Raw genomic sequence first — 27,834 nt, forward strand, 5'->3', positions numbered from 1 at the left:
GATGACGTATGACTTGTACTATGAACATTGAGATTCATTTCAAAAGAATGATAGGATGTGTAAAATATATCAGGCTATAAGATATACTAGAGCACTACTGCCTCTTTAGAGCCCTTGAAACACAAGGGCCTGGAGGCATGTGCTATGCAAAATTATCGCAGCGGCATCCTCTGGAGCGAGGATGCTCTACGAATTTAATGGGCTCATAACATGTAGAACGACATCATTTAAGAAGTTGAGGACTGCCTTGGTGTTAAAAAGCGGTTCCTCACCAAGAAACATAGCCGGGTGTAGAGGTATGTAATAACGGTATGCAAGCGGTAAATGTTTCTCTCAGTTTCGGCTTCCCGACACTCCAGGAGCACGTGGAGTACGATCAGCCTCTGACCACATCTGCCACAGGTTGGAGGTTCACTTCCAGTAAGTAGAAAATGATGGGTCCCAAATGTGTGTCCTATTCTGAGACGACAGAATAGGACATCTGTTCGCCGTGATTTTGTTGCGGAGGGCCAAGAAACTAACTGTGGCTTTTAGATTTAGGTGCACGTTAAGGATCCCCAGGTGGTCGAAATTTCTGGAGTCCTCCACTACGGCGTGCCTCATAATTAGATAGTTGTTTGGCACGTAAAACCCTATAATTATTTTTTTTGACTGTGGCTTTGTCACATGCAGTTTGTTATTTATTTCTGCGTCCCACATGCGTTGCCAGTGGTTTAGCAGTTTCTTTCGTATGCAACGTTTCAGATCTGTGAGAGGCATCGAAGCAGTAGTATTAACAGCAGGGGATGCAAAGCCGCACTCCTCGAAGCGACGTTCTGCTCACGTCCCTCAGCAGCGGTCAGCAAGCACGCTGCGACAGCGAGGAGCACGGAGATTTAGTGAAGACGAGAAATTAATTGTTTATCTGGCACTACTGCCGAGGCCTGGTAGTGGCACTGTCCTCAAGGACATACCATGGCGCCATCTGCTAGAATCTCTCCATGATGGAGAAAGCGACGTCACGTGATACCGGCTGCGAAGTGTTCGGCATCTCTAGAATCTAGGTATCTCCAGCGGTTAAGGCATGATTAATTCCGAGTGTTGGCATATTTTGAGCGTTGTGTGTGTGGCGTCTTGGCTGCAAAACAACCTAGCGCGTACATCGATTCCGGCCTCGTATGGATGGTAGCAAAGGCTTTCAGAGAGCGAACAACCTGCTGCTTTCATATTGGTTATTCAGTTCGCATGATCTTTCATAAAAGTAGTTACACCGACTTTTGTCGAAATATAGCAGTACTGTTCACAGCATTCGTCCCGGGGAGGTGGCTTGCCACTTTTACCAGAATTATGGCGTAGCGATGATATATGATCAGTCTATTATGATACGTGGAACTTCAACAGCTTATATTTTTGTCTCCTCAAACCACGCTTCAGACGTGTACGCGCATGCAAGTTGCATGGATCTCTGCGTACGGTATTTTGACGATGTCATATCAAGGCGAAAACACAAAAATCGCTGGGTGCATCGCTTCCTCGACCCTTATGATCACCATATTATTTCGTTAAAATTATATTATTAACTTGTTATTATTATTACTTGCCGTATATGTGAGAGCACGTGGGTGTGGGTGATAGTGTTTAAGCAACGATGTGCTTTCCAATATTATTTCGTTTTCAGTGACTTCATCAGCCAAGGTACTCGCTGCCGCTTCATTTTGGAGTAAGGGTGAAAACTCACACCGGGCTCCGTCGAATACATCCGGCACTGTGGCACCAATCAGCAAACCACGCTGCGTCAGTGGGCGAATAAAATGCACCACATCTACAGCATATCATTAAAGCTTCTCTCTCTCTCTAAACTGCACGCTTGGGAATGCAACACGTTTATCCACCAACCTAGAATCAAGACTTCAATCACCCAGACAGCAAGCTGCGTTGGCTTCGGCAAAGGCCCGAACTCGAGTCACGCAATGTCACTTTATACGTCACAGCGATAGCAGCGCCGGTTTCTCCAGTGGTGGCGCTAGGATAGGTTGCCCTTGGCGACACTTTTAAGCTACGCCAACAGTGACTGTTTTAAAATCGAAAGCGTATTTGTTAGAAACTTGCGGCTCCAGGTTGTCTTTTAATAAGCTTTGCTTCAAATGCTTTTGAAAGACAAGTTATGATGTCATTCACACGTATACGTACTAAGCTTTAGGCGATCGCTTCATGCAAGAGACAAACTATAACTCTTGCCCCTTTAAAAATGACGATCGGAAATCAGGGCCTGCATTTACAGAGAGCTCTTACGTTCGTAAATTCGTACCAATCTTGACGTTGTACATACTTCTACGTGCTACTCTAAGAAGATGCCGACCTTTGAATTTAGTGGGACGTGTCTTTAAGCGGCCGCTGGCTGATCTGAGGAGGACGACGTGCCTTGCTGGATGTTGGCTGGCTTCCACGTTGTCCAGTGCTTGCTACCCCTTAAGAATACACCTTGTAAATAGTTTCCATACTGTGCTTCCACGTAACAATATCATTTGTGAAGACTGCCAGGCAATGGCAAATAACGCTTATGAACGAAAAGCGTTGTGAATGTGGCCCTTGCAGCCGAATTCATAAAGCTTTTTGTTCCTGAGTGCTCTTTGTCATTGGCCTGTCGCCTTCGCTAACTGTAATGCGTCCAGTGTCAGGATTGGCTGGAACAAATACGAACATTTATAGCGCAAGAGGTTTTTGTGAATGCGCGCCATGTACTCTAGATTAGTCGAATCCCGCGACGTCGATTAGGAGCGTCCAGACAAGCGATAACTATATAGGGGCTTCATTAAAGCAACTGACCCGTCGTGCTATCTTAGTGGCTATGGTGTTCACCTGCTAAGCACTAGGTCGCAGGATCGAATCCCGGCCACAGCGATCGCATTTCGATGGGGGCGAAATGCGATCGAATGCGATGGCAATGCTATCACAATGCGATCGAATCCCGGCCACGGGATTCAATCCCGTGGCCGGGATTCAATCCCGCGACCTCGTGCTCAGCAGCCCAACACTATAGCCACTGAGCAACCACGGCGGGTTTTCGAGACTCTAAGGTGGGCTTAAAGTTGGCTACGAGTATTATGAAACATGGTTTTACTGCGCAAATTTAGACCGGACAGAGCGAAATACAGAGGGAAAACGCCGAACTAATATTTACTGCACAACGGTTCAGAAACAGCAGTTGCTGCGAGAGGGTGACGGAAGAACATTGCCAGTGTGCCCATTATCTAACATATTCACCCGTGAATTCGCGCAAACTAGGCGTCATATTGTGCGGAAACAGTTTAATTAAATGGAGCTGTATGAAATACAGCTTCATTTTGCTTGGCGGTATAACGTTGCCGAGCCCTTTCGGCACGTATGCGACATCTTTCTGCCATATCTTCACTGAGCTTTTGGCGGCATTTCTAACGCCCTGTTCTACGCCATCCCAATCGTCGACGCGCCACCGCAAGCTAAGCAAGGGGAAGCGGACCGATCGGAGACGCCGGCGCCACTCTCCTCACCTGGTTATCTACTTTCACTGCGCTACCTCGGCCCAACCTAAGTCCTCTCCTCTTCAGCGCGCTCCTCGCCTCTCGACAGCCAAATAGATAAGAAAAATGGCTGAGGGTTAACTCTTCTAAACCTAGTTATCACGAGCGAAAGGTCTGTTCGGCTTGGTTTTGCAGACTATGCACACAGTGTTCCATTAAAGTGAGGCCAATTGTCTCTTCGCACACGTTACACACGCTGCCGAATGGGTTGTCCGTGAAGTCACTGTGAAACCTGGCGTCGCAGTCGAGCTTGCCGCCAGCCGAAGGGTGTGGTTCGTCAAACGTTCGTTGGGTGCCGTTGCTTGTATCCACGGCTTCGTCTGCTTCTCCTTGTTGTTCGTGTTGCTGTACGACGGCGGCAACTGTAGTAGCTTCGATCTCGGCACGCTTCCGAGCTTGGTAATTGCTTCTATATAGCGTGCTAATCTGGCCTTCCTTTACTTCAGTGTGTCAGCAGGCAACTTTGCTTGAGATTTCGCAGCCTGCCGTCTAGCTATGTGTACTGGATAATTGGATTAAGCCTGTTGCTTGCGCTGAAGCGCACGCACAAACGGCCCAGCCGGCGCACCACCCATGGTGAGACTGAGCCAACTGAGCGACGAAGCGCCGGCGAAGCAGCCGTTAAACCCTAGCCTAGGACGTGGTACGTCAGCAGCGAGGTTTGACAGGAGGTTGACAGGAGTGGATCACGTGTCGTGACGTCACACCTGTCATACTTGCGCTCTAGTGGCTCAAGGTCATTGCGACGCGATGAAGGACCTTGCGAGACATGGCGTAGTAGTTCGCTCTAAAACCTGCCGCGGTAAGCAATATTATTCGCTTTGAAACCAAACAAAAGTCACCTCCTATAAGCTAGGAGGGCGTTGGATTGGACTGTTGAAACAACCTTGCGGGTCGCCAATACTTGCGTTGGATGTCACGTACATTTGACGCCAGGGGATTGCGACCAAGTCAGAATGGAATAACTGTACAATATAGCGCCTGAGAAATGTGGATTTTTCCTTTGCTTGACATTAATTTGAATAAAACGAGCGAACACAATTACACCTAGTTAGCTGGCTTGCACAGTGATGACCTTAAACAGGCGAAATGTGTGAAAGTCAATGTTATTTGTTAATGTTAGTTATTTGTTTGTCATCAATTATAACGCTGCTAGAAAACATTATTCCACTTGAGGTGCCTTCTCAGAAGGAAATTTTGGGCGGCGGAATGTACAGAAAACGAAGGCGAGTACTTGTTCGTTTTCTAAAATGTACCTCAGCTGACATTCGCTCGTATTGACCCTTTTCACGGTGATCCCGTGGACGCTGCCATGTTTGGTCACGTGGTGACGCGTCCATTGCTTGCCTCAGCTGCCTCGTTGCCTCTGTTTTTACAATGGATCTATATGACGCCTGCGTGGCACTGCAAGCCTCTGTTTCGGCGGATAAATTAGACAGTGACTGGGTGGTCGACACGCGAAGCGTTGGTTGCAGCTTCAAAGGACATGTAAGCGCTTTCGGAGCTCATTACGCTTTTTCCAAACGGTGCGAGCAGCGCACACGTTGCTGGTAATAAAAGCGGCGCTAAGTATGTACTCCAAGCTATCCTAACTTTCCGCTCATGAATTGAATCTGTATCAGTCTGTATCAGTGTGATTAACTCTTCGTTCTTTATTTAGCAAACATAGTTAAGCAGTGGCTTGTCCCCTTTGTGATTCAGTAAAGTTCCCGGGGACTGACTATCTGATTGTTTATTTTTTGCCTGATCGCTCGCGGGTGTGCTCAATTGCGATATATTTATTTTTGATGGACGCAATGCTTGTAATGTAGATGCTCTGTACGTTGTAATAGCTTGTAGAAAATATGTATTATCGCTGATGAGTCGTTTATTGTGTGGACCGTTACGAAACGTTCAGCTTCGAACATTAGCATGCTGTCGCTGTTGTCGCCGTCACCCGTGCTTGGGCGCATTTATTCAAGTGTGCACCCGTTCCCTTCTTGATACGTTGGAGATAGACTGGGTGTAAGTTTGCGTGCGCGTTCAGGTGGATGTATGTAAATAACGTTTGAGAATCTTACTATATGCCAAGAAGTGGCGCTACTCCCTTTGTTTCTGTATAACGAGCGGTACTCACTCGTGCGGACATTCCGGGGTTGAAGTCCCTTCCTTGGAGGTTAGTGCTACGACGCTTGTGGATGAGTTTATTTTTTGTCCTCGATAGAAGCCGTGCATCGCGAAGAGGCGGTAACACAGCCACTCCTTATGTAGCAGCGATCCGTGAACGTGGACACACAGATTGATTCGTTAATATGCCAGTCACAATTTTTGCAGTCAACTACTGCACACGTCTTCACTCCACCGCTCCATATTTTGCAGCATGAATGGAGCACAGTGCGTTAGCGAAAACGCAGGTGCATTTCTGACAGCTGATCGCACAGAAGCAGGGCAGAAGAGGTGATGGTTTCGTATTCGCGCGCTTTCGCTGAGGCAACGTGTGGCGCGCCGCCGAAAGCGCCATCTTGTTTCTCTAGAGCAAACTGCTTCGAGAAAAGGGTCAATAGATTTGCCCGCTATGCTGCCCGGCAGCGTTCAGAAAAAGATGCAGTGGCAGTCGACGCAGCTGCAGCTGTACTTAGCTCTGCTTACTGGCTTCACCGATGTCCCAAAATGAGGCCGTTCGTATAAGGCATCTGCTACGCTCGCATAATAACATCTGGCACTGCATTCCTGCGCTTGAGCGCTCTGTCTTGTCACCGCTATGGCTGCATACAAAGAATAAAAATTTAAATAAAGCCCTGCAAGTTACAAGTACAAAACTACTAGCTATACGAGAAAGAATGACTGGCTCTCACAATATAGCACATGGTTTCGCCAAATGGCACATAAGGTTCGCGTTTATTTAAAATTGCTATTTTGCAGAGGTTCGCTAAAGGTCTTCACGTACCCGTTCGTTGTACGCGTAGCAGAGGAGAAGAACCAGACAAATTACCTGCGAATTAACTCCCTGCACCCTCCATCAGCCGATTGTGAAGAATGCAATGGAAGGAACAGAGTCGACCTGCAGTCTCTGCTATCGAGAGATGCGTAATGACGAATGCGCTGAACAACAACAACAACAACAACGACAACAACCAAAATAGCTTGACAAATTTGCTGTGTAATTATTCCAAAGCTGCGCGTGGGCTGCGCAAATCGTTTTTGTCAACACGGTCTACTTTTATCCGTCGGGTCCTTGTAATTCAGATATGTGCATAATATCGTAGCGTGAGAGCATAAATTTTGTTGCTACACTCTTTTTCCAGCCCTACACAGCCAGGTTCCACATATCAACAGGTCGCGTGATAAATGGTGTGAACGCAACACTTTGACAAACTGCCCGCTCCTTATCGAGCGAGAACGCCGTAGCAAGGGAGAGCACCGCAAGCTGCCGCACCATTACTCGAATGCTCGTTCCCAGAAAATACTTTCCGCTGTATGTATTTGCGCAACGTCTGCACTGAAGAGCTCATGTAAAAGTTGTAGCTATGGGAAAGTTACGACATGAAGTATGCAAAGAGCCGTAAAGGATAAGTCTTTTGTCTGACTAAGAAGCGCTTTTATTAATATTTTGGCGTTGAGCATATGACACTGCCACGCATTCCACGCATTTTAAAGGAAACACAGACAGATTCACGAAAATACTCTCCCCCGTTTTCTTTCTTTTTTTTTTTGCCGCCGGAAAACGCCAGTGTATGATAAGGAGAAAAACTGTACGTTGTCGGGTTCTTTGACATGCGCCGTCATATAACTAGCGCAAATATAGCAAAAGGAAACAACGCCACAGCGGTGTACCTTCTCCTTTCTGGGTCTCACACAATATCTTCACCCTTAGAAGGCGCAACCTGGGACAGTGTCCTGCTATGAGGTGCGTTGTTTCCACCTCTGAGGTACACACCTTCACAGCGCGGCAGTGAGCCGGACCACTGGCCTGTGTCGAGGCACTCCACGGACGCCTGTCCCCGCAGGGCGTAGCCCAAAGGACAGGAAAAGTGCGCCCGGGAGCCGACTGCCCGCTGCTCGGCCTTTACCACGACGAGGCCATCCGAGGCGCCGGTGATGTCGTGGCATTCGGCCACTGCAGTGCGAGGAAGGTAATTAAAGTTCGCATATTGAAGTGTGCAGGTGTATAAGCAAGATGACGTTGGGCAGCAACGCTGCACAAGTACGCATGCACGGCTACGAGAATAATAATAATATTTGGGGTTTTACGTGCCAAAACCACTTTCTGATTATGAGGCACGCCGTAGTGGAGGACTCCGGAAATTTTGACCACCTGGGGTTCTTTAACGTGCACCTAAATATAAGCACACGGGTGTTTTCGCATTTCGCCCCCATTGAAATGCGGCCGCCGTGGCCGGGATTCGATCCCGCGACCTCGTGCTCAGCAGCCCAACACCATAGCCACTGAGCAACCACGGCGGGTGGCTACGAGAAGAATGCACGAGAAAAGTGCGGGTGGAAGTTGCAGAGAGCAGTGCTATCTGTTATTATGAATGAGGTTACATAAACGGTGTTTTTTTAGACAATATTTATTTTATTGCGATAGCAATTATATGGACACTCCAGGCGCATTTCTACCATCGCCATCGCCATGATGTTCCGTATGAAGCTCAAGGGTGATAACATCGTCACTGTGCGCCGCATGCTCCATGTGCGAGTGAAAGCGTACGAGAGTGAGCCGACGATGGTGGCTCAATCTCGCGCGCGCAAGGGAGGGATGCGAGGAGGAAGCGCGCCGTCTTCCGTCGCGCGCAAGGCACCGGGGGTGGGGGGTGCCGTGCGCGCGCACACACACACAAGCTGTATATTTTACCATTGGATCAATTCATTTCCATGTAGGGAATTCAATGCGTCACGTGAAAAAAAGAACAACGAATGCCGCTGAAAAGAAAAGCGTGATTTGTGCTACGTACGTAACTTCGTCAAAAGGTCTTTTTGATCGGCGAGCCATTTGCTCCTCAGACAAAATGCCACCTCCAGGCTCTCGTTGCTTTTCTTGAGAAGTGCGCGGTGTATACGAGCGCGCCACACATTAGTGTTCCAGTCGTATAATGTATAAGCACTCATGAGTCGTGGCAGCTGTCATAAGAAGAAATCTAACGTTGTACTTTCGCGGCTGCGGTCATTAACTTACTATTATGGAAAGCCTACGGAATGGCCTGGCAACATCTGCAAAATCGCCAGAATGAATTAAAGAATGAACACGGCACTGCGTTCAGATAAAGATGCATGCCATGACAGTAGGTTCTTGCGCACCAACCAGGGCACGAAGACAGCAAACTAAACACAAGCGTTTTATTGGCGTATAGTGATTTGGGATTGTGGTTGTCAGCCTGTTTCCAAAGACGTGCATGCACGGTGGTCCTCAAGCATCCCGGCCAGACGACAACCATTGAGGCGGCAGCGATCGTTCGCCTGGGGGTCAAATGTGTGAGGGCTGGTTTAACAGTGTTATCATAAAAAGAGCTCCCTTATCTATTAGCAAGGTCCGCGGCTAAATAGACTAGCCATTCGCGGCCCGCGTCGAGCATGTATAAATTATCCGGTGCGTGCCGCTCGTGTGTAGCCGTTCTCACATTCCACTTGTTTGTTTAAAGACTTTCTGTTGTTTTCTTGCTCTCGTGTTTTTTTTCATGCCAACCGGATGCACGTCACACATAGGCTGAGTATAAAAGTTCGCCCTCCTCGCCAATAACATTCGGTTGAAAGTTTGCGCATGTGCCTGTATAGTTTTCGTGCCCCAGTTTGTGCGTAAAGGCATAACCGTCACGGAATGCCACTAACTCGGCTCAACCAGCGCCCTACTCAGACGCATGCGCTCACCTTGGCAGACGGGCGGTGGTGCTGACCAGTTTCCCGAAGGCAGGCACATGGCCTGCTGGCTGCCGCGTAGCCGCTGGCCCTCGTCGCACGAGAAGACCACCTTGGTGCCCATGCGCGTCGTCGCCGTGCTCACCGACAGCCCGCTCACGCTCGGCAGTGGACGACAGTGCACCGCTGAGTGGCAAACCGCGAGACAACGCCTTTAAATCTCGCAGATTTCTTGTTGCAGTCACATGCAACGTTATTAACTTGCTTTCCGCTTCGATGCTGAAGTCGGCACACTTATCTCAAAACGACAAAAATCTGTAGATGAGTAGTTCTGTACACCCGCCGTGGTGGCTCAGCGGACGTGGCGTTACGGTGCTAGTTAGGTCACTGGTTCGATTCCCGCCCACAACTCCCACATTATGATGGGCATGGGATACAAGAACGTTCGTTTTCTGGGCATTGGGGACACGATATAGTGCCCCAGGTGGTAAGGAATAATCCTGAGCCATCCACTGCGGCGTCTTTCATGGTTCATGTGTGGCTTTGTGACGTTGAACTGCACAAGTCACTCGTTATGCGTGTTTAAAGTGGATACGTAATGTGCGAACGCTTCAGTATTGTCCGTATTTTCTTTGTGCTACAAATTGTGGAATTGCAGCGCAAGGACCAATAGTACCAAGGGCCTCCGCGCCTTCCGAGCCAGATTATAAAAGCCTTGTCATGCACTGTTCTGTTTGTAATGTGATGGAACTTAGATTTATCGTGGTTTAAAGATGTGAAACTGTTAGACAAGATGTTCTAAAGGTTTTCGTTCTCCATCTGAGCTCCGCGACACCAACTGGAAGTAACCTATACTGCTGAATAAGTCAAGTGTATTGCAATGGGATAGGGGTACTATGAACGACACATAAAATTTAGAGATTTGGCCCATCTCCTCAATCTGGGGCCGTATTCGGTAACGGTTCGCTTTGGAACCGGTTCACTGTGGCTGTTACATCTGGGTTACGTCACTCGGAGAAGGAGTGGAACGTCGCAGCGCGAGGGAAACCAATGAACGAGTGGCGTTCTGCCGCAAGGTTACGTCATCATTTGTGTTTGTACTTTGAGGGCGACAGAGTAATTGAAGGTTGTTGCCAGTTTGGTAAAAAATATTGGTTCATGTACAACACTTGCACATTTAATTTTCAGTAATAACTGAGCTTCCGCCGTGGACAAGTGGTGGTTTATTTTATCTGCGTTATATTATATTTGGTATCTAGGTGGCGTGCCATACGTTAAGTAATCAAAGCGGTTCTTTGGGTGTAGGCTGTGCCTCGAATATGATTTCGTTTCGAGACTTCCGTTCACACATCCGGCAGCTTGGAGAACATTGCCGCGGTCAAGAAAGCGTTCTTGACAGCGGGTTTCTTCTGCACCGCCGAGAGACATCTCACCCCGCCCCCTTTTTTTCTTCTTCTTTTCCCTCAACCGCAATGGCCCTATCGACGGCGGTAATGATAAGCATAGCTGACGCTTGCGACAACCCAATAGCTTCTACATTGCATACGCATAGCTAAAGAAAAAAACCGTGGCAAAAAAAAAAACCATCGCGTAGAGCACTTACGTCGCAGTGTCAACGCTACTAAATTTTGTGGTCCGAGATATTTTAGCTCGTCGCAAATCCATCGCACTGTGTTTTTGGAGACCCTAAAATGCCTTCGGAAACCTCCTTTGCTCATGTTGAACGCGTCGCGCCGTTGTCTTTCGCCAACGCTCGCCAGCAACACAACCAAAGAAGCCGCCACCAGCGTCTCTCTCGTCGCGCCGGCCAGCGCGAGACTAGCAGACGGCTACGATTGCCTTACAAACCCTCGATATCAGGATCGTGACCGCGCGCGACGATCGAGCGAACCACTTTTCCGCGGTTCCGCTGGTAGCAGACGACGGGTTCGTTTTCCAGATGATTGACAACCTGTGTGACGACAACAAAATTTGTAGTCGCGCCCGCCAGGAATGATGACCACGAAGCGCCGACCAATGGCGTTCGTGAGAGCGAACCGGTTACAGTGCGAACCCTTACAAAATACGGCTTCTGGCTTCACTTTCTGCTCTATTTTATAAGAACTCTCGTCCTTGATTTGGCACTGCAGCGCTCCCTGCACCTGATTCAGGGTCAATTTGATGCCGTGCAGGAATCAACTGCGCACGAGTTATCGCCACCCTTGCAGTTTGGAAGTGCAGGGTTTGTAGCAGACTACACGGCGTTGCGCTTGTTGGCTACTGGCGCGGTGATGGCTTTGTTTAGGGATCTTTGACTAGAACAAACAACCGGTTTAGGTGGCAGAGTGAGCTGAGAACAAGGGTGCTTGGAAGATTATCACGACGATCTTGTAAAAAATTAGAACGTGCTAACTTCTCTTTAATGGGATGGTCAGGTCGTCCTGTATACGGTGAATTTTTTTCCCTGATGAACTAGTCGTTTAGGTCACCACTTGGTTGCCTCCGTATCTCCACCATGTAAATTTGGAGCAATAACGAAATGTAGGCGAGCGTCGCGTGCATTCATTTTAACACGCTCAGTATCTCGTAATATACAGAGGACAACGTAGCTCGTCTGTCGCTGCACGCTTCTCGATTCCCGCGCTCCGAGACAGGCGCAAGTAGCACACTGCTCTCGGACGACATGTACTCGTGCGGGACAGCGCACGGCACTGTAAACAACTGGTGCACTAAGTACACCCTAATTGAGGAGACCTTGTGTTTGCTAAAGTGCATTCCACTTTTTACTATTGTACTTTAGGAATATTTCTGTTGGCGTAGGAGCAACATTTAGGTTTTCGGAAATTGGAAGAATTCACCCTGCGGAAAGTTCGCGGTATATAGGAATCGAATAGTGCGCATTCAAAAGGCAACACTGTCGAGCATTCGGAAAAAAAAAACATTGAACGATTGGTTATAGGTCGGGGCTTACGGGAAACGACGATGTCGACGGAGTGTTTGTGACCCATGGGCGTAATGCAGGTGTACCGGCCGGAGTCGTCCTTCTTGGCGTGGTAGATGGAAAGCCGGTACTCTAGTTGGGAGTCCCTGCCAGGTTCCGTGGTCCAGCCTGTTGGCGCAGGCGTAGCAGCGTTGATAAGTAAGTGCCTGACACGTTCGCGCACATGCCGCGTACATTTGATTACGGATTAACAGCAACATAAAACACTTCAGCTTTTGCTTGGAGTTGGCTGACTCGATTGCATGGTTTGAGCACATGGGCTCAAACGATAATCGGCACAGCTTCTAGTCAGCGTGTGACGTCCGTTTAAGAGTAATATAACAGGAATATAGTAGGAAGGACACAACCACCTTGTCATGAGCAAGCTGTTTTTGTTACTTTAGCCTCGATACACGACTCATACCAACGAGTTGGATTAGTGCGACTACTTTCAAGGTGAGAGCCTTAAGTGCCTCCCGTGTCGAAAAATCAGTTGTCCGGTTGGTATCGAAAAATTGACCGTCCCGTGTTATGGCACCAAAATTCAATGGTAACAAAACTGATGGTGCCACATACGACAATTGGTGGGAGTCGAACCCACGCCCATCGGTGTTAATTAAGGCGAAGTTAAGTAAGTCAAAGTTAACTAAGGCAGTCGAAACCACGACCTTTGGTGGCAGTCGAACCTTCGACCTTTAGCGGGACCAAAATTCAATGACACCAAAATTGGTGGTGCCACCATTCATGGTCGAACCCACAAGCTTTGGTGGGAGTCGAACACACGATATTCGCTGTTAATTAAGGCGAAGTTCAGATATATTTAATTAAGATATAGTTAATTAAGGCACTCGCATCCATGACCATTGGTGGATGTCGAACCCACGACCTTCGGTATTAATTAAGCCGACGTTAATTAACACATGGTTAATTAATATCAAGATAAATAATGCACTCGAACCCACGACCTTCGGTATTAATTAAGCCGACGATAATTAACACTTGGTTAATTAATATCAAGATAAATAATGCATTCGAACCCACGACCGTCGGTATTAATTAAGCCAACGTTAATTAACACATGGTTAATTAATATCAAGATAAGTAATGTACTCGAACCAACGACCATCGGTATTAATTAAACCGAAGTTAATTAACACATGTTTAATTAATATCAAGATAAATAATGCACTCGAACCCACGACATTCGGTATCAATTAAGCCGACGTTAATTAACACATGGTTAATTAATATCAAGATAAATAATGCACTCGTACCCACGACCTTCGGTATTAAATAAGCCGACGTTAATTAGCACTTGGTTAATTAATATCAAGATAAATAATGCACTCGAGCTCACGACCTTCTGTACTAATTAAGCTGACGTTAATTAACACATGGTTAATTAATATCAAGATAAATAATGCACTCGAACCCACGACCTTCGGTATTAATTAAGCCGACGTTAATTAACACATGGTTAATTGCTATCAAGATAAATAATGCACTCGAACCCACGACCTTCGGTATCAATTAAGCCGACGTTAATTAACACATGGTTAATTAATATCAAGATAAATAATGCACTCGAACCCACGGCCTTCGCTATTAATTAAGCCGACGTTAATTAACACATGGTTAATTAATATCAAGATATATAATGCACTCGAACCCACGACCTTCGGTATTAATTAAGCCGACGTTAATTAACACATGGTTAATTAATATCAAGATAAATAATGAACTCGAACCCACGGCCTTCGCTATTAATTAAGCCGACGTTAATTAACACATGGTTAATTAATATCAAGATATATAATGCACTCAAACCCACGACCTTCGGTATTAATTAAGCCGACGTTAATTAACACATGGTTAATTGCTATCAAGATAAATAATGCACTCGAACCCACAACCTTCGGTATTAATTATGCCGGCGTTAATTAACACATGGTTAATTAATATCAAGATAAATAATGCACTGAACCCACGACCTTCGGTACTAATTATGCAGGCGGTAATTAACAAATGGTTAATTAATATCAAGATAAATAATGCACTCGAACCCACGACCTTCGGTATTAATTAAGCCGATCTTAATTAACACATGGTTAATTAATATCAAGATAAATAATGCATTCGAACCCACGACCCTCGGTATTAATTAAGCCGACGTTAATTAACACATGGTTAATTAATATCAATATAAATAATGCACTCTAACCCACGACCTTCGGTATTAATTAAGCCGCCGTTAATTAACACATGGTTAATTAATATCAAGATAAATAATGCACTCGAACCCACGACCTTCGGTATTAATTAAGCCGTCTTTAATTAACACATGGTTAATTAATATCAAGATAAATAATGCACTCGAACCCACGACCTTCGGTATTAATTAGGCCGACGTTAATTAACACATGGTTAATTAATATCAAGATATATAATGCACTCGAACCCATGACCTTCGGTATTAATTAAGCCGATGTTAATTAACACATGCTTAATTAATATCAAGATAAATAATGCACTCGAACCCACGACCTTCGGTATTAATTAAGCCGTCGTTAATTAACACATGATTAATTAATATCATGATAAGTAATGCACTCGAACCCACGACCTTCGGTATTATATAAGCCGACGTTGATTAACACATTATTAATTAATATCAAGATAAATAATGCACTCGAGCCCACGACCTTCGGTATTAATTAAGCCGACGTTAATTAACACATGGTTAATTAATATCAAGATAAATAATGCATTCGAACCCACGACCTTTGGTGGGAGAAAACAAGCAGTAGGAAGTAACGTCTTCGAATACCCCTCGTGGTTGCTTAGTGGCTTTGGTGTTGCTCTGCTAAGTACGAGGTCCCGGGATCAAATCCAGGCCACGGCGACCACATTTCGATGTTGGCGAAATGCAAACACCCATGTACTAGATTTAGGTGCACGTTAAAGAACCCCAGGTGGTCAAAATTAACCGGCAGTTCCCCACTGCGGCGTGCCTGATAAGCAGACCGCGATTTTGCCACGTAAAACCCCCTAATTTAATTTTTCACCCACTCGAATGAGAATGTCAGGTAATTTAATGAATATCTAGTGAGCGCATAGGCTTCCGCCTTCATTCTCTTTAGTGTATGCTAAAGTGGCTGTCAAGTTTTTTCTTTTTTTCTTGCGACGCGCACCATGTCGTCTTCCTCCGCTACATTGCACTTTTGTTTACTCAGATAGCAATACACAGAGGAGTCTTTGTCGCCGTTTCCTGGCAACGGGCACTCCTCTTCACAAGGTTACTAACTTATTAAGTATTGTTAAATATGGTTCTTGAAGGTGTGCAAAATACATATGAATGAGAGAGAAAATGAAAAAAACAGGACCGACGACCGACTTCGTTAAGCATATTTTTTTCGCATCTTAAAAACCATGTTTAGCAATACTGAACAATTCGTGCCACAAAAGGTTATTTTGAACGCTACAATATTGACTGATGGGGCATCCGATCTACATGCGCAGAAGTCGCCACTCGCAGAGTCTGAGTGGTACAGAAAACCCCGCACGAATTACCTTGCTCAAATGTTGCACGGTAACTCAGTGAGTGCACCCGGATCCCAACTTGAACATTGCCCCAGGGGCAGCAGTTTGAGATTCATGAGCGACGGTGAAACGCAAAGTTTTGTTTTTCTTTGCCACACTGTAAGGGTGGAGAAGCTGGCCTCACGACGATGGCACAACGATGACCGCGCACCGGAAAGGAAGGACGGACAGGCAAACCCAGTTCCGACTTGCTAACTCCTGTCGCAGTGCAATGCAAGAATAAAGAACAATAATGGAGGACTGTTTCTTTCTTCCATGGAGCCAATAATTTCATGATAAACTCGCCCTGGTCTCCTGTCAGCACGTGTTCTGTAGTGCACTATCAATAGCATATAGAATTATTCTCGGCTTCTCGCCAAGACGTGCATTGGAAACCATTTAATGAGCCTATAGGCGCGGAGCGACGCATACGGGAGTCTTCATCCGTACTCACTAGAACGAAATACTTTGGGTTGGCACCTTCCCTAGGAGACGTGGGCCCCATGCGTGCTCTCAAGGGCAAGACGAAGGGCAAGGGCAAGACGAAGGTATCGCGTGGCTCAGGTAGCATATACAAAAATAAATCCAACCAATACCTCGCTCAATATTCGCGTAAATTGATACGTGAATTATAACTTCTTGAGGCGTAGACTGTTGGGCCAGTTGGTGCATCAAGCAGTGCCGTTTCTCCGTGCGTACTCCGTTTATTCCAGTCCGTATTGCCCCTCAACGACACTACATAACTTTTTGAAACCCCGTTTTCAATAAACAAGCGTTTAAGTCAGTGTAAAAGCCACCAAACCTGGCGTTAAGAATCTTGAATCGCATTATTCACGTTTTACCACGTTAACCACATTATTATTGGTAGAAAATAAGCGAACTGTAAGGTCGTCTTCAAATCGCGGCAGGTCAATGAACTCGTCGTACGCTGTTTGCTGTACGGGGGCCGCCAGTTTTGCTGGTGCGCGGCGAGAAAAGGTTAATTTTCTCACGACTTCGGCACAAAGCCTAAAATTTAGGTGAGCAGTGGGGTGACTTTTCGCAGAAGTATCGACGACACCTTTTGGTTAGAGGGTGGCTGTACAGGCTCAGACGAAATTTTTTTTGTTCTTTTCAGACTCCATGCTCTCGAACTCCAATATTGCGGGGTGTATACCCTTCTCCGTGCCAAGTCCACACGCAAACACACACACTGGCCATTCCTTCAGAAGCTGAAGTAAGTGCGGGGATTTCAATGAGCCGCATTGACACAACGTCGCTGAAGCAGCTTGTGTGAAGAGCTCAGAACCACACTGAGATTTGCCAACCGCTATTGCGAGCTCAAAGGGCCTTTAAAAACTTCGAAGCATTCATCACACATTTATACGAAACACACGTATTTCCTTTACGGAAAAAATGTTAAAAATACAACTAGGCAGGTTTTTGCGTTGCGTTTGATAGGTTTGACGTGGGGCGTAACCTTCGAAAGGTTACGCCACACGTGGACCTTGTACTGGAAGCAGGCGACCAGGAGAGTTGCATAAGGGAAACCGCAGGCATGCGAAAATCATTTCCAAAATCGCAATGCTACGCGCAGAAAGCGCCCGATGTTCCTTTTTTTCGCTTCGGCCGTAGCGAGAGAAGCAGCCAACGTAACTTGCTGAATGCGGAACAGCGGAATACCGATGAGGGAATGCAGAGGCAATGGCAGCCAGTGTCACTGTAAACACGCGTGACGCCACCTGGGAAGCTATCGCGTGTGTACGCGTGCCTAGATAGTATACGTCCTGTATGCTTCACGATATATAACCGCTCTGAGCACTCCTGCAGCTTGCCGAATAAACGGTTTGGTCTGTCGCTCCGAATCTAGCCTCGCCCGCCGCGGCTACAACAATGGCTATGGTGTGAGACGTATTCGAGCCAGGATCAATTCAAAAAGGCGGCCTTGACAAAGGACTGCGATAAAATCCACTCGAGTATTTTTGTGCTCGCAAGAGTATTCTGCTAAGTTGTCCATCGATACGGTGTGCACGCATTCTGAATGTTGAGGATTAACGAGCGTTAAACGCTCGTTGTTTCTGCTAACAACACCTATCTTGCGACACTCTATAGCGTTTAGTAAATAACCGACTCGTCTGCGCCTTGTTGAAGGTTTACGTAGAATACGAGCGCGGAAGTGGAATGACGAGGCAGCGCGTCGAAGCAGGATGGTTGTATGCTCTTGCGTGCCAAAATGAGAAACATTCTACTATGGACCTTTTCGTCTGACTCTATAAATACATTTGTCATGGCAGAGCGAGTTCACGATATTCGCAGAATGACGCAATACGTATAACTTCGAAATGACTATATTAGTAGTTCACACCTAGTACTGTAAAATTAGCGCGAGTATCCGGTGTAGCTGAGCAAAACTTTTAACACGATACAACTGGCAAATGCTGTACCGGGCACGATTGCATTCACGTGAAACGCTGTCCAGTGTGTGCTAAATTGCTCTTGAGAATAATATTGTCCAATGAAAATTAAAATAATCTAATTTTTGCGAACACTATCCAGCCAATAATAAATTCTCGACGGAATTCTCACTTTGCTTGATACCGCGGGCCAGTTCGCAATAATTTTGCATCCAGATGAAGGCACCTGCGCACCGTTTTGCTTGCCCGTCTCCTCGGGCAGCACATGGCAAGGGTTGCTGCGCAAGTTCGACAATGTCACTTTGTGCTTTCTCGTCAGAAGCTGCGTTCCCTTACACGCAAGGCTTACCTTCGGCGTACTTGCGGGACTTGTGGCTGACCTCCCACTTGGGCGTGCCGTACTTGCGCAGCCAGAGGCACTCCAAGTGCAGGATAGCCCCCGGGTACACGACCAGCTTGCCGTCATTGCTCTGCGCTACCGGCATCACGTGCGGCCGGAAGAGGATCGTCGGAGGCTTCTCCACTGCCGTCCATTCCGGTCGGTGCCGCAGTGCGCGTTGTTGGAAGAGCGGGCAACAGAAAACGTCAGGTTGGGCTTTTTTTTTAACACAGCACAGAGTAACAGAGAGAGGAAGGGAGGTTAACTAGACTTTGTCCAGTTTGCCATCCTACACGGGGGAGTAAACTCGACCGAGAAAGAGGCACAGCATGAGGACGCTCGAGATCAATATGTTAAAAACCATGACATCAGGCAAAAATAATTGAGATATCCTATGGCCTAGCCGTGTAATGTGGAATTGTATCAGTGGATTGCAATGACCGAACAAGCAACGTGGGCTGTATCACTGCATTTCTGGCTTCATGCCTATAGGTTGCGAAAAAAGATAAAGCGAGGTCTCCTACGCGGACGAAACAAACTCTATATATTGGTACCAACAACACGAAGAAGCGTGTAAGATTTTGTATTACTTCTAATGAATTAGTTCGTAATAATTAATTAACTAATTTCTCAAATTGTCACGTTTAAAGCTGATATGGCGAAACCATGGTTTATGCACATTCGAAAACGTCAATTTCAGTTGTTTGCGGCGCGCTATCGGTTGAGAGAATATTTTTTTCACGTTCGAAATAAAGCCAGCGATATTTGCCGACACGGCTTCCGCTTCCGCGGGCTTGAACACGCGGCGAGAAGTAGTTCCGTCTGAGTAACGGACCATTTAGTTCGTAAATATGGTACGAATTTATCTGAGGTGGCTGCTATACATGCATGCTCATGTTCAATTTCGCATTACGCGGCAACTTGATAGCTTGCGCTGCAGTTTTTGATGATTTGGCTTTGGCACTCTGCTTACCGCTATAACGAACCGTCGTGCACTCAGACGCCAGGCTCGCCGCCAACAGGAATTCCGCAGCCATACAAAGATAAACTCCCTGTCAGAACAGTGTGACCACTGGGTCAGACACGGATCATGTTTGCGTGCTTTGCATCATGTTTGAGAGCAACATGGCTGTGGCGTAGAAGCAGGGCACGAGGTCGACTTTGTGGGGATGTTGGGGATGTGGGCATTCGCCGCGCCTTGCGCGGGCGCGTTCACTTGTTCTGCCATCCCTACGCTTCACCCCCTACTCGCTCCGAACCGGTTTTCAGACGAGATGTTCATTTGAGGGACCGCTAGCCGTTTGTGCGCAGGCGCGTGTAAGAGCAGGCGCCAGAAAGAAAATTTGGGGGCTTTTGCTCCTTGAATAGATGACTCCGCCTAGGCATTACGGATGAGGTTTTTTGTAGGCATTTGTCCCTAGGCGTGCCGGCTTTGCGGAGTGCGGTCGAGTTTGCGCTCAGACGCTGGCTACCGGCGCTGTAAAATAGGTGAAGCAGCGGGCACTGACGCCCGATTTGGCGACTGCTGGGCCTCTACTACGGCCCCTACTGCTTCCCCGGAAAAAATTGTGATTTTTTTTCAAGGTAGAGCGCTGTAAAAAGCAAGAAAGGTTTAATCCGGCATGGCTGACTCGGCACCAGCGCCGCAGGCGCGAGAAAGTCTGTCCGACGTATTCAAAGTTCTAACTGGTGTTGCAGAAGTCGCGGGGCGCGGTAGTGCTGATCTTAGCGTCCCAAATTCATGGCTGGAAGTAACAATCTTTATTCAACCATGTTTTTTACTAATTGTAACAACGTGTCCTTATTTCGCATTATTGGAGGCGTCTCCAGGACACCAAAACGGCAACGGGGACACCAAAGCCAGAACTGGGACGGGTCCGGGGATTGGAGCTCGCCGAGGCCTGCGCGTGCCAGGGGTGTATAAGATAGGCTGTCAGCTTTCGCGGACAGCCAATTTTTTATGCGAACACCCCCTGGCACGCTTCGGCCTCCACGGCCCCAACCCACGGTCCGCCCCCCTTCCAGCTTTGATCCCCCCGCTACCCCTTGCGTGCCCTGTAGAGCCTGCGCCGCCTGCTTTATTATAACCTCAGGTGCTGTCCTGAGGCCTCCGTTTGCCGCTTACATGTGCCCTCCTGGAGCAGTGCTTGTAAAAAACGCGATATCTTTATCGCACCCCGTTCGCACCGCCCACTCATTCGCTCGGCATGCTCTTGAAGAGACGAAAAGGAGAAGCGGGCGAGTGGCGCGCCACCTGTCGGGGCAGCGCCGTACATTGCGAGGAGGGGGTCTTCTGTGTTTGCCGCAAGATGGCTCTGCGTGTGCGCCAAGCGCAGAAGAAACGTAGCGGAAACGTACTTCGCTACTCGTTTAACTGCGACTGCTGTAATTTACATGCTCATAATCACGGATATACACCGCAGTATAACTTTCTACGGCACGTTTCTAAGGCAACACCGCATTCACTAGAGGCGCTTTTGTCGCGCTTTGAACCATCGAACTCATGGCTGAGTGGTAGCGTCTCCGTCTGTCACTCCAGAGACCCTGGTTCGATTCCCACCCAGCCGATCTTGCAGGTTGTTTTTATTTATGAATTGCCTTACGCCATTTTTCGCGCACGGCCAACGCCGCCAACACCAACGACACCGGCTTTTCTGCGACATGAGCTCCTTAACGCTATCGCGTTAAAAAGTGACCCGCGACTTAAACAACACCAGTCAGAACCTTGCCCTTTTACACACGGCGATCACCAAATGGGGCGTCCGTGCCCACGGCCTCACTGCGGGGGCAGCCAGCGTCGGAGCGTAAATAAACTCGACCCACTCCGCAATGCCGGTATGTCTAGGGGACAAACGCATACAACACGCGCTAAGAATCTTCCTCCATAGTAATTAGGCAGAGTCATATATTCAAGGAGCAAAAGCCCCCAGATTTTCTCTCTTGCGACCGCTCTTACTCTCGCTTGCGCACAAACGGCTGGCGATGCCTCAAATGAACGTATGGTGTTTTCGCCGGTGGCTCTCCACTCGCGATGGTTTGCGGCGAAAGCGGGGCTATGACGTCACGGTGGTCACTGGCGGTAGCGTCTCTTCTCCCTTGGGACTGCGCCGGGTACGTACATGCTTCCTCTCGTCCGCCGACACCTTTGTGACTAGGACTTGAGCTCACGCACGGTGCTTTTGCCCGTGCGGGGAGCGCGTACCGCGTGTTGATCCTTTCCGGACGCTAAGCGGAAGAACGGGTGCCTAGTGCTCAGCGAGGTCGTACCACGCCGAGCCGCACTTATCGGAGGTCCAAGCCGAAGGAGATTGCCCGAGCTGTCGCGAGTTGGCCCATTGGTTATTGCGAGAGCAAGTAGCAGAGCCGGCGAAACTTTTCCTAGCGGCGTGCTCCAGCTGTGCTCTCGAAGCGACGTCCTATAGGCACTCCTGACTGTAATTTTCGCCCTTGGTGCGCGACCCCTTTGGTTCCCTGCCCCCCCTCCCCCCCCCCCCCCGAGACCTGGCGTTTGTGCAGTGTCGGGTGCTGCCGTAGACAATAAACGGTTTACGTCAACTCAGGGCAATACTGCGTTCTTGTGTGCGTCGCTCGGTAGCCCCTTGCAACCTGAGCTCGCGCGCATCGGCGCTAGAGCGACGACTGACGTGTCCATGTGGCTCGTTAAGCTCAAACCCGCGGTGGTCGGTACTCCTGTGAGATCAGAAGATCCCACACTGATGTGGGAGTCTCACCCCTGCTCTTGGGACAAAGGGACGATTACATAGTGCAAATAATCACAAGGACATTTATTGCACCTTTCGTACACTAATGCTTGCTAGCCGAGTTGCTATCCACAAAACATGCCGACGGGCGCTCAACAAATCGATGAAGCCTCACCGCGAACGGATAGCGAGCGAATATGTTCGCCCCATGCTGGACACCAACGCCTTGTCGTTCGAGTGTACGGTCATGCGAACGGTGGCACTTCGAACGATAGTGTTCGTCCATTCCGGTGTAGGCCTCGAGAGACGGTCTCGCAGAAACATGGAATGACGCACGCGCGGAACGCCCGCGCCCCTTGCGGACTCCGAGCCAAAGAGGAAGAGCCTACTCCTTGTCGCGCCCGACCAACCCCGTCGTCAGGTGGTGCCAGCAGCGCCACACTCGCGCCATCTCTCGTAATGTGCTGCAGCCAGGGCGACCGCCACCGGCACTAATCTACGCGGAGAAGCCGGATTACAGGAGACGCAAGACATGCGGGAAAAAACAACATAGGGGACGCGTGAGAGTCGCGCACCCTACAGATTTTAGAGCTCAGCTCTTAGGCGTCCGTTCCTGCGGCGAACGTCGGCGTTGTCCCTCGTAACCGAGCGAACAAACACAGCGACGGATGAAAGCGAACGCGGAGCACAGCGGCAGATGAAAGACGGCTATAGCGAAGAGAGCGCGAGGAGGAGGGTGCAGCGGCACCATGAGGTGGAAGGAGAAGGAGGAGGGTATGGCGAAAGCGTGAGAAGAAAAGCGTAGTGCCGCCCAAGACGGACTTTGCGGCGGCGATGGCTACGATGGCGCCTGAGTAGCGCGCGTCGTCTTTATGGAAACAACGCACAGCATGAGCGGTGGTCTGCCTGCGGCGGCTGCTGTGATTCTCGCCCACGTGTCACCCACGCGCCGCCTCTCGCGATCTCCCGATTAGCGAGGCAGTCGCGCCACACATCGCTCCGTTTCCAACGTGCCGCACAAGAAAGATTGTCCACGCAAGCCAATATATCGCGAAATAAAAACATGCATACAGCTGTGCTAAAATTTTGCACTAGAGAGTATCGTAGTCATCGGGAAATTTTTTTTAGATATTTGACAGGCTAAGGAGGAAGAAGGATTCACGCAAAAAGGAGCGTGCCTCAAACAACTGAAATTGGTTTTCGAATGTACTCTAAAGCGTACATAATTGCAATAATTAGTTTGTTAGGTATTTATTAATAAAAAAGTAATTAATTTTGTACAATACAAAAAATACAGGAACCATTCTTCAGGTTGCTGCACGCTGACAACATGGTTTCATCCGCATAGGAGACTTGATGCATGATAGCTGGGACACGACACGCTGTATATGGTTCGATTCCTTGCACATCGTTTCGAATTTCCTTTTCTCCCAACTCCTTTATCTCTGTTTACGCTTTAGTACGTATACGCCCCCTGTACGCTGGCAACGCCGACATTCTGTAGCCAGACACTCACGCGCGTAGTCGTTCTCCTGGGAGAGTCCGAAGCAGGAGGGCTTGACGCCGTCCCAGTCGCCGTACACGCAGCGTCGGCGCACGCTGCCCACCAGGCTGTACTTGCCGATGTCCTTGCAGCGGAAGACGAGCTCGGAGCCCGGCGGAAAGTGGAGCGTGTCGTCCGTGATGCGTCGGTCGCCCTGGAAGGCCTCTAGATTGGGTTCCGTGTTGCGGAACACGCAGGACCGATTGCGCCGCTCTTCCTTGGGCACCGACAGCTGCTGGGCTCCGTCCTCTGGGCGACCAGAACGCGCCTTGATGCAGAGCGCGCAACGGACGCAGCATTGAGCTACGCTGCGGCCTAAGATGAGTCGTGGATGCATTCCATGCGCTGGATTAACCGATACGGCGCTCAGGGAACGCTCAAGTGAAAAAAAGAAAGAAAAAGAGCTCTGTCTAGACGTATAAATTGTACGCAGATGTAGCTAATTCGAGAAAAGCGGCGGGAAAGCGCAATATCTTGCTGCAAATCGTGGTATGGGCCAGTAAATGCGCGTGATTTCTAGCAGGATAACAGACGAAAGAGCGCAAGACTTACGGCGTATAATATTTCGCCGGCTATGCGTCACTGCTTCGCATTATGAGTGATGCTACAACTTTTTTTTTTGTCAGAATTGAGTTTTTCATTCGGCTAAAATGCTGCTGTAGTGCAATTTACCGTCTCTGAGATAACAAGAATTTTTCCAAGTAGGCACACGGGCGCATGACATATCTGAGATATGACAGTATTTACAGTACTAACCTTTAACATTTATATACGCTCGAAAGTACAACTAAGGAATTTATTTTCTTCTTTATTCACCCTTTTTCTTAAACAGCGCTCCCTTCTTGGATAGGGCAGAAAATCTGGCATTCGTTTGACCGACCATTTCTGATTTCCCTCTTTTCGTATACGCCATCTGAGATATTATATTCTTTAAGTAGCACAAAGATGAGTCCTTGAAAAGACGCGAAAAGGGACAGACATATGGAGAGAACGAGGAGGGTTGCACGTCGCACTGTGCTAAACCTTTTAGCGACGGAGTGGTGTGCAAGGAATGCATCCATGTCTCAAAGCGCGCCGTCACTTTGACTTTGGAACAGTGCCATCAAGGTGTAGTACTGTGCTTATCTACATTATCGCCGTACTAAGGATCAGAGAAGCCTGTCCGTAAGTTTGTGGACATGGCACCATAGAGAAAGAAATGATGGCACTTTCACAGTACAAGACTGATACAAGCATTTTGCTGGCACGGTGTGCTTTTGCCAGCTCACCATAATCGCGATAGGCACCGGGCCCGTATAAGAAAAAAAAAGTTCTTACGCTAGAAACGGTTCTTAAAAGCAGCCGCCAGCCTATGGCGTTGTCGGACATATCAGTAGCGATGGCGGCCGGCCAATGTAAAGATCAGTTATGAACGAAAAATGTTCTGAGTTTACACCCACGGAATCTTTAGGCCCTGCGCGGGATTCCTAGTGAAGGCCTTTGCCTTGTGCGGTAGCTTCGGAACTACGAAAAGCTGAGCGAGAGGCAAAGCGCTTGCAGCGACAGAGCAGCAAGAGCGAGAGGGACACCGAAACAGCTCACGAAAGCAATCTTCTCTCAAGAAGGATGTCAGCATCTAAGTGCTTACTTTCTCGCGGGATATACAAGAAGCTCCGCCGAATTTTTCGTGAAAGAAGGGAAGAGCGGCTAAGGAGAACAATGCTAAGACGTCAGATCATCTTCTCTAGCAAATGTCCCCTGTACAATTGTCCCATGCAGTGAAGCTGCCGAAATAGTCGCTTACGGGGGTCTGACAGAAGTTTCCGTGCCAAGACCATCATGTGACAGAGAAACAGCCTAAAGCTGCCAGAAGTCACGTCGTTCAGAATGAGAAAAACATGTCCGCTAACCGCACTTCTCGGGGCGGCCCAGCCAGCTGCCGTCCTCACACAGGAGCTTCCAGGTGCTCCTCTCGCCGCCGCCGGCGCTGTCGATGCAGCGGAAGACCACTTCGGTGCCGTGCGGGAACTGCAGCAGGCCCCTGGAGTCCTCCCCGCCGTCCTCCTCGGATTTCGACGGCGACGAGGACCGGAAGGCGAGCGCATTGTGCAGTCGCTCCGGGGCGCTGCAGGGCCGGTCCGAAGGCGGCGGTGACGTTGCTCGACGCGGGACGGCGTCACCTCCACCGGGGGGCCCCGGGGACGCTGTCGACCCCTGAGCCTCCTCCACCACCGCCACGGGCGCCGACTCCGGCTGCGGCGCCTCCTCGGGTGCTGCGGGACGGAACGCGCGCGCAACACCATTCGCTGGCCATTTTAAGAGCACCCTCCTGTGATGGCCAGAAGCCACGGGTTCAAAAAAGTTATCTTTCGTTTTTCACTAATCGGCTCTTTCGTACCATCATAATTCATGACTGGTGGGCGCCCGTTTTTTCGAAACGCTCTTTCATATGAAATGCTTTGTGAATAGTAAACATTACCTCAAAGCGCCAGTTAATAAAGCCATCCGCATTAGGTGAGAGCTATTCTTGATTACGGGCGCCTGTCGATACTCGTAGAGAACGACATACCAGACACGCCGGTCAATGATGAATAGTAGCCTTGTTTACAGAAATGGCGACAGCAGCTCATCGCCATTTCAGTGCGTCGCACTCATGTAAACGGGGCGATGTGCCTTAATGCTGCAGGCGGTGGTAGTTTGAGTGTTGTCTAGGAAACTAAGCGCGAATAAATTACACAAAGGCACATGGAACAGACGAGGACACTCGCTTGTCCTCGTCTGTTTCATGTGTCTTGGTGTAATTTATTCGCGTTTAATTTTCCAGTCAACATATCACATCATCTAGCCCAACAGTTAGTCCTTCTGTAGTTTGAGTGGGTGGGATCAAAGGCGGAGAGAGCGAAAGCGCGACGTCTCGCTTTTGACCTCCAGCATTTACACTCCAGACCTGCTCCCCAAAAACAGGCGCCAACTTGTTTCGGTCACCGTCGAACGCGAGTTCATCCACTATACATGTATAATCAGATGTGCTATTTTCGCATCCATGTTAATATGGCTATAGTGACAAACAGCTACGGGCAGCCAGTGCGTTCAGATGGTGACGTTCAAAAATTTGACTCCAGCTTCACAAAATCATTGTTCCAATTCTCGCAAGTATACCCGATGCCTTGAGTGCCGACCCGTTGTCATCTCTGTGACTGCAATAATAGGGAGGCTCTTGCGACCTGCCATTCATGAGGCGCGCTTACGTAAAATGAGTCTTATCGTAAGCAGCGTGCATTTTTCCCCCCAGAAATGTTTGCTCACTGCCTCGCCGATAAAAAATATTTTATTATAGCTTCGATGTAATAATAAACAAGGGAGCGGTGAGCAGTAAGATGTAAATTCGTTTTTCCTTCCTCTCAAAACAGCCGCCTGAGATCTAGATTATCCTTTTCTAAGCCGCGTCCCTGTGTTGTGGCATTGCACTATATAGCGCGAGGTGAGCAGCTTCACCTGCTCCGAGGCCGGAGACGGGTGCCGAGGGCGTCTGCGGCGGCGGTAGGCAAGTCGGCGGCGCCGGCTGCAGTCGGCCCATGCGGCAGCGCAGCGGTGACGGCGGCCATTGGCGAAGGTGCGGTTCGTCGCAGGCGTACTCGACCGACGAGCCCGGCGATATGGTGAGGCCCGCCCGGTAGCCACCCAGGTAGCGGCCGCCCCGCAGCGCTGGCAGCTCGCACGGCTCTGCAGCACATTGCAAATGACGCTTTAGCGGTGAGCTTGCAGACCACGGTTTACGACAAGCAGTGGGGAAGCTAGCACCAGCTGCTAGAGCGTGGAAAAGAGCACTGGGGCCCTATAACGTAAAACTATTCCAATATGTTTCTATTCCAATCTCCTGACGTCAAATTTGCGTAACCACTAACGCAAGCACCGGGCGGTCACCCGCAG

General features: G+C 48.7%; 1 protein-coding gene across 4 annotated transcripts in view; it reads right to left on the reverse strand.

Annotated features, from left to right (window-relative positions):
* The window catches only part of Hasp (Hig-anchoring scaffold protein), an 810,838-nt gene that overhangs the window by 9,800 nt on the left and 773,204 nt on the right, over positions 1-27,834 (reverse strand). For all 4 annotated transcript variants that reach the window (XM_065432842.2, XM_065432843.2, XM_070523594.1 and 1 more), the window contains 7 exons: positions 27,400-27,627; positions 25,815-26,177; positions 23,899-24,174; positions 18,652-18,825; positions 12,322-12,459; positions 9,384-9,557; positions 7,456-7,635 (listed from right to left, as the gene is read on the reverse strand). In XM_065432842.2, the coding sequence (XP_065288914.1) occupies positions 7,456-7,635; positions 9,384-9,557; positions 12,322-12,459; positions 18,652-18,825; positions 23,899-24,174; positions 25,815-26,177; positions 27,400-27,627 (1,533 nt within the window). The remainder of the gene's footprint in view (positions 1-7,455; positions 7,636-9,383; positions 9,558-12,321; positions 12,460-18,651; positions 18,826-23,898; positions 24,175-25,814; positions 26,178-27,399; positions 27,628-27,834) is intronic.

Source organism: Dermacentor albipictus, chromosome 1, assembly GCF_038994185.2.
Source record: "Dermacentor albipictus isolate Rhodes 1998 colony chromosome 1, USDA_Dalb.pri_finalv2, whole genome shotgun sequence".
Classification (NCBI taxonomy): Eukaryota; Metazoa; Arthropoda; class Arachnida; order Ixodida; family Ixodidae; genus Dermacentor; species Dermacentor albipictus.